Source organism: Trachurus trachurus (assembly GCF_905171665.1).
Source record: "Trachurus trachurus genome assembly, chromosome: 7".
Taxonomy (NCBI): Eukaryota; Metazoa; Chordata; class Actinopteri; order Carangiformes; family Carangidae; genus Trachurus; species Trachurus trachurus.
In genome coordinates, this window is record NC_139901.1 from 19,743,440 (window position 1) to 19,755,603 (window position 12,164).

The 12,164-nt window shown below is 42.7% G+C and overlaps 1 protein-coding gene across 8 annotated transcripts in view; it reads left to right on the plus strand.

The window, feature by feature from the left end:
- Positions 1-30: 30 nt before the first annotated feature.
- The window catches only part of fmnl3 (formin-like 3), a 33,386-nt gene continuing 21,252 nt past the window's right edge, over positions 31-12,164 (plus strand). For all 8 annotated transcript variants that reach the window (XR_014595524.1, XM_083976112.1, XM_083976113.1 and 5 more), the window contains exon 1: positions 31-618. Coding sequence is in view for 7 of the 8 variants with exons in the window: in XM_083976112.1 (XP_083832238.1) it covers positions 505-618 (114 nt within the window). In the remaining variant the exon portion in view is untranslated. The remainder of the gene's footprint in view (positions 619-12,164) is intronic.

The window sequence follows — 12,164 nt, forward strand, 5'->3', positions numbered from 1 at the left end:
GGAGGCAGCAGCGAAGAGCTTAATCAGGATCACACAACAATAATGAATGGAAACACGTCGTAGCCAAGAAAGTTGAGCAGCAACTAAAAGTCATAGTTGTTCGGCGTTTGATAGTTGTCTTATTATTTTTATTTTATTTTTTGTAAGTTATGGATTGGCCAGGCAAATTAGAGAGTACTTTCTGGAGGAGAAAGCAGATGTACTTTTATTGCTTTTGAACAAAAAAGTACGTTTTGAAGGGAAACTACAGAGAAGGAATTCACACTGTAAAACTCGAGCTCGTCAATTCGTGTAAATGGCATTTTGGGACATTAACACGAGACTTCTGCACTGTCAGCTTTTTATCTCGGTGTTGAGAAGTGGATTATTTGGATTCATCCGTTAATGAGACTGGTGGAATACTTTTTCCTGCTTTTCCTCTAACTTGGATTATCATCACTGAGAGACGCAGAGGAGGTTTTTGAAGTTGACAAGGGGGGATCCAGTAGCCTACTAGAAAAAAAAATGGGTAATATAGAAAGTGTGGACGGACAGTCGGAGATGAAGCATCACATCATGCCTCTGAAGGTGCCCATGCCTGACCCCACCGAGCTGGAGGAGAAATTTGCCATTGTTTTGGTAAGTTTTAAACTTAATAATTATATCAGGGGTTTTGGCCACGGTTACAATGAAATATGTTGAATTATATCACACATCCGCCTTGAGATTTGGTGCTGTGTTAAACAGCCTCAAACTGCTCATTCAAAGTCACAATAATGCCATGACAAACATTTCTGATGGCAACTGTGCAAAGAATCAAAAGTGGGCATGTTTGCTATTGTGTCTTTTTAGCTGAAGGTCTGTTTGTATTTACACTTCCCGTCCATTATGAGCTGCTGATGTTTTAAATGAAGCGATGTGAGTTGCTGTCCCGCCCCTCACTCCCTCTGCCTGTTGCCCCCTACCTCTCTCTCTCTCTCTCTCTCTCTCTCTCTCTCTCTCTCTCTCTCTCTCTCTCTCTCTCTCTCTCTCTCTCTCTCCCTCCCTCTCCCCCTCTCTCCTGCGGTTCTTTTGTCTCGGCTAAAGTCAGACAACTCAGCGTTTGGCTGAAGTGGCAAACACTGAGAGCACAGCGTGGTTGTGCTGGGAGTATAGTGTGCACTGCTGGTGGAGGTGGAGGTTGGGTGTGGTGTGTGTGTGTTTGTGTGTATGTGTGTATGTGTGTGTGTTTGGGGGACTGCACTGTACATCCGTGATACAGCAACATCACAGGATTTGGAGTTTGGAGTTTATTTTTTGAAAAAGTGCTCTCGCCGCAGGCAAACCATCTGAAAACAACATTTTCTGAATTCCCCCAAAACTCCCACACCCGAAGAGTCCCCCCCTCCTCCCCCCTCTCTCGCTCGCTCGCTCCACATCAGGCTGGAGCTGCACTGTCTGAGCGCTTTGTAATAATGAGCTACGCAGTCAACACCCACTTTTACCATCTATCAACACAGTCAAGTGATTCTTCTGTCATCCTACAGTGGAAGGACGTTTTCATTTGGCTGGGACTTTTACAAATTGAGTCTCTTTTTGAGGAACAACAATGTGGACTGGAGTTTACAGTAACTTATGTGTCAGGCTGTTATTGCTCATGACAACCTGAAGCAGAGGCTACAGCAGTCAAATCAACTAATTAAATGATTATTAGGCTAGATAATGAATTAACAATGGCAACTCTCAACCAAACATTTGATCCGGTTCCAGCCACTCCATTATAAGGACTTTTGTCTTTTGTGTTGGTGCATATCAGCAGGGCCAGAGGTCCCCTAATGGGCTCCAAGATCAATCAGAGGGGTCCGTTGAGATAATTAAAGGTGATAGGACAGACAGACAATGATGTGATTTTTCTTGCTTTTCTTAAAATGTATCATTTTGTTGTTGACGGTAATTAGGCCTATACAATAACTTTCTTGTACATCAGTAAGTTGTCCTGGAAATGTGTCTCAGACCAAAAACTCTTAACATTGTCTCTACACAGACTTTCATCAGATGTAATTTATATGAAATCATATGAATTCAACCTGACGAGGATGTCTAAAGCTGAATAGCTTGCATGTGATATCTGGTTTGTCCTAAAACAAAAATGTGAAAGTAACAACAGGTTTTACAGGGTCACTGTCACCAGCTGAGGCTTTTACACTTAGTTTTTTTCTTTAACAGACATGTACACAATGATCTTCTGAACAACCCCAGACAAGAAATCTGTATTTCCCAGGTTATATATATAAATAAAATAAAATCTGAAAATCATATTTTGCCCCTGTCTGAACTGAGACCATAACCTGTGGTAAGAAGTTACAAGTGCCTCATTTGGGTTCATGGGGGTCACAACAAGCTGCAGGAATGGTGATGCAATGAAGCAATAATATAATTTTTATTGAAATTTTTACATCATGATGCCAGAGTGCCCTGTTGGCAGTGAGTGACTGCATGTAAATGGCAGAATATCCCTCATGTGATGTTGTTCACAAGACTTTTGTTTGAGTTGTGTATTTGAACAGTGTCTCCGGCCTACTCTGCTGCACACACAGAAAACAGAGAGCTCCATAACGTCGCCCCAGTGCAGACTCTGCCATATTAAACGCATAGACACAAACCTGAAATAGTTTTTCATATGGAGAATAGACCTGTATGTTTATTTTGTCTATTTTTTGTCAAACAGTACCATGAGGGTTTTCTCACAGGTGCTTATTTTGTGTCTCCTCGCTCCACATCTCAACATAACCACACCCAACCTTGATTTTCAGCTGTTTAAGACCTTAATTACAGTATAAAGCAGTAAAGAGCCAAGGTCCTCACAGCAGTTCTCAGATAGTCTCATTCTTGAATACTTTGCGGGCGCTCTCTGTTTCTGGAATAAAGCCATTATTTGCTTGCCAGAGCTATCAGCAGCTACAGAGTAAAGCCCTCATATGAAGAGACGAGCACAGCAAGAAGCCATTCAAGGCCCTCTTGCTGACTGCTGTGCTAACTCTCAGCCATTATGACAATTATGCACCGTACCACACTGTACAGTAAGCGCTGAAGTGACAGCTCAATTTTTTTGCCTCTTTCCCTCACTGCCTGGGTGAGTCAGTTGTTACAGAAAAGAAAGTTTAGATGAATGTAAGCTTTTTTCCATATGACTGATGGGTTAAAAAGATTTGCAGCCTTCACATTTCCCGTAAAAAGAAAGACTGGAAATCATTTTATATCAACATTCACCCTGCCTGGAGACTGGAACAGTCTACAGTTGTTTGCCCTTAAACACAACGTCAGTCCCTGTTATTATGCTCAGCCGTGCAGAGCAGATGATTTCTGTGCAAGAAGCAGTAGACTCAACATTTCAGTTGTGTTTCTGACGAGGGGAGAAAAAAGTTTTCAAGCTCTCTCACCCCACCCCAGGCTTTACTTTGTGGGAAAGAACAACATGCTTGTATATTTTAGTGTCCTTATCAGACAATGGTCTCCTCTCTGCCCCACTTGCCCCTTGTTGCGAGATAAAGGTACATCAAAAGCTTCTGTCCGTGTGGTTGGAGCTCTCCAGGAAGACAAGGCCGTGGCTTTGGTGTCTGGCAGTGGCTATACTTCTGGTGTGCTCTTTCCAAACTATCATATATGCCAAAAATAGTCAGCGAGTTCACATTGCTTTTTCTCTCCACTACTCTGAGCAGATCCCCCCCCCCCCCCAACCCCACTATTTGTACGCAAAGCAGAAACTGGCTTTGTCACAGCCTCAACACTCTCCATAAATAGATATTTTTGAAATGGGTAATTTCCACTCCTCTGGACCACTGTGTTTCCTGCTTCATGATGGCATGCTGGTGTAAACTGATGTGTCTGCATCTGTGCGGCGGGACTGCTCTCTCTCTCTCTCTCTCTCTCTCTCTCTCGCTCCCTCTGTTTCTCAGACACAGCTCGCAGACGTCCCACTGGAATGACAGCTGCCCATAATGATGTCATGGGTGCAGCAGCCTCCGCCAGTGTAGTAATATCCCTGGGCTAATGAATTTAACAGGAGCGCTCTACTGTAGATGGTGGAAGCCAATGGAAGAGGAGTGAGACCCCTGGGTTAGCTTTGACTACTTCATGCGGTCTGCTAATAAAATGCTCGGGTCGGGTTTAACTGGCAGCATGTGCTAAAAGCATCCTATCACTTCTTTGCTCTCTTTCTCTTTTTGTCCAGCATTGTCAAAAACTGCCTCAACTCTATCTTTTGTGGTTGGAAACAGCTGCCTGGCATTTTCCTTTCTTCATTTCACAGAGGAAATTGTATTGTAGCCAGTGGTCGTTGTGGTTGGTTTGCTTTACAGTATACGAACTGTGTTCCTGCAGGCCGCTACTGATGTGGAACATACAATTAGTGACGCAGCTAAAGATATAGATCTACGTAGACCTCACAGGTTGATAAATCTGAATGCACAGTATAGAAGCCATATCTCTAAAAAATATATCTTCATCGTCATTGTTCACGTTCTCTTGATGGTTTTGGCTCCTCCTCCTTGGTAACTGTTGCATATTCTTGGTTTTGTCGAGGTGGAACCTCTCATTCAGACACCCATTGACTGTTTCTCCTACTTTCCCCATTTCCTGAATTTACTCTCACTGTGGGTCTGGCCTATAAGATAACCTTCTCCATATGACTCTGTCTTTATGAAAATGATGTGGAATGAGCGAGTGGCATTTTCAAAGGTGCACGTCAGGCCCGGGGATCTTCTTTCAAAGTGCCGGTGCACCAATCCACTGCTGGATTCCTGTGGTCTAGTCTCGGCTGAGGCCACAGGAGAACTCAAGAGAGGGAAAAATCTCTTTCAACTGGCGGCCTGCCACTGTTCTTGGTTGTAATGACTTTACCAGTATTTTTAAACAGCGCACACATATTTAAGAGCTGTTACGGGAGCAGCATGGGATTATTTTCACCACTTGATTGCACTGGAAACCATTTGAACCGATTTGTCTGGCTCTGCTCAACTCGCCCCCATCTTTTATACTCTGACATTGAGTTGCATCATGCGTATGTGGGCTACCATCTCAGCTTTTCTTTTGAGGTTTGATTGTGCAGGAGCAATGTCTCACCATCAAGTTGCATCCAACGCTGGGAAAACTACAGCTGGAGAGTTTTGCGTTAAGTCAGTGTTATTGAAATCAGACATGTCGACAGTGCGACTCTGCTGGCCTGTTTGACATCACTGTTTCACGATGGCTGAGGTCTAAAGAAAGCTGCCTCGCCTGATAGATGCCACTCAAGTGGAACTAATGGAGTCAAGCTGTGCAATGTATTTATTAGACATAAATCATTTTTATTTGTTTAATGGTGGCTTGGTTTATTTATGTGTCTGATAAGTCTACCACTCCCTTTCTCACACTCATCATTCCTGTCTTCTAAAAAGAGAAAATGTGTTTGTTACGTAGTTGGGGAGGGAGTTGTGTACATCTGGCTTAGCCACCCACCACCATATCCCAGGAAGAGAGGGATTATGGGAATTGAGTGCACACAGTTAACTTAGTTTTAGAGCAGCAGTGCAGGCTGAAGGGGGGGCTCAGCATCAGGCTGTCCACCTGGCTCTCTCCACCCTCGGGCAACAATTCCCCAATCTGGGCCGGGCTTTATGGCGAGTTTTACTGCTTCTCTACTCCTCTCCTCGCAGCTATTTTAGAAAGCAAAGGTCAAGTTAAAGACCATGACTGAGCAGATGAAAAACATCCACATTCAGCAGTGTGTTTGAAATATCCCCATAAGATCCACCAGGGTGGCTGATGCCATTAAAATACTCTAATTTGCTTTCTTGCCTAGAGTTAGATGAGGTGATACATGTCACTCTTACGCCTGGACTGGAAATGTGAAGCTACAGCCAACAGCCCATTATCTCAGCTCGCCTGCCTCTGGAAAGAGTAAAACAACAACAACAAAATCCTTACACCTCTTAAAATCACCAATTAACACATCATTTCTCATTTGTTTACTCCATGCAGAAGCCAGGCTATAAAAATGCCAGCTTACCTGTTTCTCTCTGTTACCAGCCTTTGTGCTATGCTAAACTAAGCTAAGCTGCAGCATCAAAATGAGAGTGATACTGATTTTCTTATCAAACTCAAACTCTTGTTTTGAGCCAGATAGTCCTGTAAAGCTAAAGGTCATGTGGTATTTGTTTTATTTGCTTCTCCACATAGCTGTTTAGAGATAGAGTTGGCATTTTTGACTCTTAGTCAGAGGCAGCAACTAGTGAGACACAACTTGTTTGCTCACATCTCTGAAGAATATGTCTAGCCTATCTAGATTTGTTCATCTTTGCTCAGAAACTGCATGTGTTTGCCATTTAGATGCACATGTAAGTGTTTTTTTTCTGGGGCATGTGCATGTGTGAGTGCATTTGTGCGTGTCGGTGGGGGTTTGCATTGCTGCTCTAATGCAGCTGCACCAAGGCTGTAGGTTGGAGAAGTGGTTTCCTCCTCAATACAATGGGGACTCTGTCAGTCAGTGTTGTTTTAGAAAGGGGGCCTCATCCCCTGGTGCCTTTTGTGCCTCAACACTGTTTTTACGTGGACACGCAGAGGAACTGCTGTAAGCTAATTTTAAGAGTCAGTGTACTGCGGCTCGATGCCACTTCTCCTATACATGATAGTGACGTCATGTAATTATTTCCCCGGCCTTCCTTAAATGACAAACAGTACTTTTTTCTTTGTCATGTCATGTCTCACTTCTCAGGCCTTTTCACAGTGACACTTAAACTGAATTAAGTCATACTGAGAGAAAAGGGGATTTTTTAAAAAGACATGTGACTGGTAATGGGATTCGTGTGAATTTTGTATGTAGCCTAATTATTTTTGTTTTGCTTTTTGTTCCCCCCCCCCCCCCCCCCCCCCCCCCCCCCCAAATATCACCAGTTCTCATACAAACTTCCTCCAAGGACAGAGATCCTTAGAAAGTTCATTAGTTTCACAACTTTATTTTATACGCAGCTCAGGCTCAGATTTGTTGCCCTTTCTCTTTGGCCGACCTTCATCTTTTTAACTGGGCAGTGTGTCAAAAGGCCTGACCAGCATGAATTATTGAGGCATTCATGTACCTGCATTCCTGACATTCCCTGTGTATATCGTCTTCTGGCTGGGGCTTCCCTGGCCCCTGCACAGACGCAAAGAGGATAACAAACAGGATGTTCACTACGCAGGAATGAACGAATACCTCTGAATCATGACCAATTGTTGTATTTATTTATAACTCAGTCTTTACCTGACTTATGTCTTTGTTTGTGCCCAGATTTCCTAGCTACAGAATGTTTAAATAATAAAATACATTGGACAATATCGTTGTCAGGTGGGATTGCTGGAATAGTTTTACACTATCTTTGGGACAGAGAGGCTTCCGATAAGCTCACATAAACAAGTTTTCATTTTGAAGCTGGAGGAACATCTGGTTTCAGAGGGACCTTGAGCTCAGGACATTTACATCTTTATCTTGGGCTTCAAAGACATCTGTGATGATAATAGGCCCTAGCTTGAACCCAGCAATCACCGATGTCAATCATTATTATGTCACTTGTACAGTAAACATTTTGGCCAATGGGCAGCGGGAGGTGGTTCTTGATTTATCAACCGAAAAGGGCATTTCACCAACTTCCTGTTGCTTCGCTTGGCCGTGGAATGTCTACTTGGTTGTGTGTTGTAAAGACGGGTCTGGAGGGAAAGTAATTTCTTTCAACAGAGTGACTCCGAGGTCACAGACTAGAAGATGGGAGTCCAGGGAGGCATCAAAGTGCATTCAGGCTGTAGAGGGGAAGGCAGTGGACTAGCATGAGGGCAGGAGGCTGAAAACCTCACACCACAGCTGTTTAACGTGTTTCCCTTAACTCCCAATTTAATGGGGATTTAACACCCCATGATTTGAGCTGCAAGGCTACTTGGGGAAAGTTTCAGCCGTTAGATCGACTCTGAATTTTATCTGCTCTCATCAATTTTTTTGAAGATTAAAAAACAAAAACAAAAAAACTGTAAATCTGATAAGTGTTTTTAATAATTTGAGTAATCACCTGACCTGACATATAACATTTCAATATTGAATTGGAATCAGTTATTGGTAAGATGTATCTATCTCTATGTGTAGGTCTGATCTGGAAATACATCAGTAAGATATTTCCACTAGAAAATAGTTCACATAATTGTTTTTCAGTGACTTGTTTGACTTGTTTTCACTGACTGCCTGCTTTGGGTTTTTCTTGTGATGTATGTGGTTTGCCCACAGACACGACATTTGCAAGTAAATAAGGTGCATGTCTTTACCTGTTGTGTTGATATCTCAATAAACAAGTGGTTAACTGAGCCTGTTTATATTTGCTTTGTAAACAAGGGCCAGCATCAGGAGGAGTGGACAGGGAGGGGTGCTGAAAAATTTAATTTGACTCTTCCCTTTAAGAAAAACATGTTTTTCTCTCTGTCTCTGGGAGGGCTGGTAGCGTCCACCCTCTCCCAATCTTGCAGCATCTTTGTGCAGGGCCTGTGCTTTGTTGTGATTGCCTGGATTGAGTTACCTCACAAAAGAGCGACAGGCTGATCAGGTGTCTGCTCAGAGAAAAGGGGGCAGTGTTTTCTCACACTTTGCTCTGTCGCTTTTAATGCAGAGAAGTTTACCTTGAAGCTGGAAAAGCAAGTATACATTCATTCTTTGGACACATGAACACAATGTAGGTGTGTGGGTATGCATGAACGCACATAAGCTTGTGTTACACGCAACAGCCTCGGAATAAACCCAACATTACACAGAGTAAGTTTTTGATTTCCTGAAGAGCTGAGGAAGTCCCTGCAGCCCCATGACGACAACAGCTGAGTCTCTCATCCTGTCTCCTCTCATTGTGTTCCAGTACCACGGAAAAGGAGGAATCCAAACAATAACACTGACAACCTCATTCATTAACACAAAGCTCGTGTGATGTTTACTAGATGCTGTCATTGGCGGAGTCTGATTCACACTTACGTTTACCATGAATGAAGTCATCTTATCAGGTCATCTGCTGATGAGCTCCACCTCGGGTAGTCATAAGCGACAGTACGTGACTGTGACGTGTACAGTGAGACAGAAGTCGCGTCTATATTTACCCTTCCTGTTCTTCTTTGCGTTTCTAAAGGATGTAGGCAGTGATTTGTTTCTCTTCTCTTTTTTAATTTTTATTTAAGACATGTAATATCTACTATATCTGGCGGTGCATCACTCTACCCCTCTAAAACATGCTCAGTTAATATGCTTAAAGAAAACATGGCCATGCCAGGTCCCATACTCATTGTGTTTTCTTTGCCTCCTCGTTGGCTCCACTTCCTGACAGGGATCAGTGGTCTGGCTTTTTCTCCCCTCTTCAGACGGTACGCTTTGTTAAAGAGTTACAAGTCTTATCTTTCTCTTTATTGGCTGGCTCAGTATTTTCTTTTGTCACCAAGTCTGTACTGAAATGTGTTTGTTTTTTTCATATACAGCTGAAATAGAATATGTTGTGTTTACTTATCATTTAGGGGGAAAAAAGGAGTGAACCAATAAATTATCGCTGAGATTTTTAATGATAACATTTTCAATCCAGTATATGATAAGTATCCAAGTCTTAGCCTGGACTCAAATGTGAATTAAAGTTATGGCAAAACCAGCCTTTTATCCTGTGCAATGTGTAGCAAGAGTCACAGGATGAACATCCGGACAGGATCTGGAAAAGCCAATCTCTGCTTTAGTAATGGTCGGTTTTCAAACCTCAGTCTCAACAGAGATCAACTGTTCAACTCAAACTCAAACCGACAACTCAAAGGTCACAGAATTGATCTTAATTTAATTCAGTTCAGTTTTTATTTGTATAGCGCCAAATGACAACATGCACAACATTAACAAACCCCTACAGGAAATATGCTTGTTGTCCTTCTTCATTTTGATGAGAACACTGATACATTGATGTGAGTAAGAAATGTTTTACTTGGGAAGAGACAGCTACACCCTGGCTTTGTTTTCAATGTGTGCCCTATGCTCAGTGCTTTGTTGTATTGCATGTGGCCTGGGAGCCTTGATTATGTTGGCGGGACGGCTTCCATTAGAGGTTCTTTTCCTCCCGGGCCCCACCTTGATGAGCAGACTCTCAGACTTGTTGGGAGGGGGAAAGGGGTCTGTCTAGGCCTCTGAGTCTGAACTGCCACAGGCTCTGTCCAGCATGGTTAGCTCTTCAGCCACCCACTCCTTCCCCTCTGAGCTGATGACAACTAAGTCTGGCCCGTGTAAACCTTTCAGAGTAGATAAAAAACACAGACACGGTGCTTCCAACCCACTGATACAGCACAAAAGGGAGAGTCACATTCAATGCATGTACGTAACGTAGGCTACTTTCAGAGTACTTCAGTCTACAAATTTGATCTACAGTAGATATAATAAATCACATTACCTTTCTATCACTCCACAAAGGTACCCGAGGCATAATGTTTTTCAGCTCGTCTGTCCATCTGTCCACCCTCTTCTTGTGAATGTGATATCTCTGTGACGCCTTGAGGCAATGTCATCTAGTTTGGCACATATGTTCACTTGGACTCAAGGATTAACTGATGTGATTATGATGGTCAAAGGTCAAAGTTTGAGGTCACAGTGACATCATGTTCTTGTGAATGTGATAGTAGTTATTATTATGTCATGCAGTACCACAAATCATACAAGCCACATCCTGAATGCTGCATACTCATCCTCTAACAATACGGCTTAAAAAAAACAAAAAAAACATCTGTTCATATTTTAGGGTTAGAGCATTTCATGAAAAATGTAACTGTCCAAATCAAAACAATGCAGTAACTTTACCACATAGCTTGCAGAGTACAAATCTGCTGCATGCCTTTCAGCAACCTTGGGAGTAAATCTGGCAATGCAGTATCCTCTACAAAAACAAATAGACTGAGGGAAGTCTAGTTTAGTTTGGAGTATGACAGTGTTATATCTCATCCTGACTGAAAGTGTGAAGCTGTGAGAAAGATCAGTGAGGAAACATCCTGTCACTCTTTTCCATTTGTCTCTCTGGGAGCGTCCTGCTGGAGCTGCAGGTCATAAACTTAACTCAAGGCTAATTGTAAATCAGTTCGGATTAGGAAGCTGTCCGGTGCAGGGCAAATGGAGTTGCCCTGTTGACTCTGAAGTCTGAGGTGACCATGGGCTCCTCAGCACTTCCCCCATTCAGTTGTGGGGATCTGTGCGTGACTTGAGCGCTCGGCTAAGTCCCTAATGGCTCTTCTGGACTCTGCATGCCTCCTTAACCGGCAACCTGACCCCGTCAACTACTTTAACTGTTGAGTCTTTAAAACCTCAGTCTTCCTTTGTCAATGGCTCAGATGTCGCTCTGTTTTAGAGTTTCTACCTTCCTGTTTGGCCTGTGGTTCTCTACAACGCTGTTTTCCGTCTTAACGCTCGCCCCCACTTTGCATTTCATAATAACTTCTCTTTTTCAGGTCATTTACCTGTGACTCATCCTAGGACCACGACCAATGACTTCTTTCACTTTCAAATTGACTACCAGTCACATTTTCTTCTTCTCATTTAAAAAAATATCATCATCTTAAGGTAACAAATTCAGATGTGGTGTGTTTTTGTCTAAAACTCATATGTAAAACGAAGAAAAGCTCACCCTAAACCCTCACGTATTTATTATCTGTCAGTCGACTATTCACTGACTGTAATACAGTCAACAATATTATTTCTGTCATCATATGTTTTGTCACTGCGTTCTTTCACTTCTCTATAACTGATGTGTTTGCAAATCTCAAATTAAGCAAAAATAGTGGGTGTATATTGATCAAGTTTAAGTATATTAGAATTTAACACACAAGAGTTTTCATTCTGTCTCCACAGTGACTCTGTTTGGTAACTCAGTCTCTTGTCTTGGATCACAATGGGGCCCTAATGATCAGAGAGATAGTGGTGATAATAGAACCAGTTCATCTGGTTGTGCAGTGTACTGGTGTTGTGTTTTCCCCGGATCCTGCTGCATACAGCAGCACCAGGGGGCATACACTGACCTTACCCACCAGCCATTGTTAGCAATTTTCTATGAGGGGAAAAAAAATAGCTCAAATGTCAAAGGATGGGAATGGCACAGTACCAAATCAAAACAAAGCTCCACATTGAATCGTTGTCAAACCAGTCTCAGGTCAAACAAGAAAGG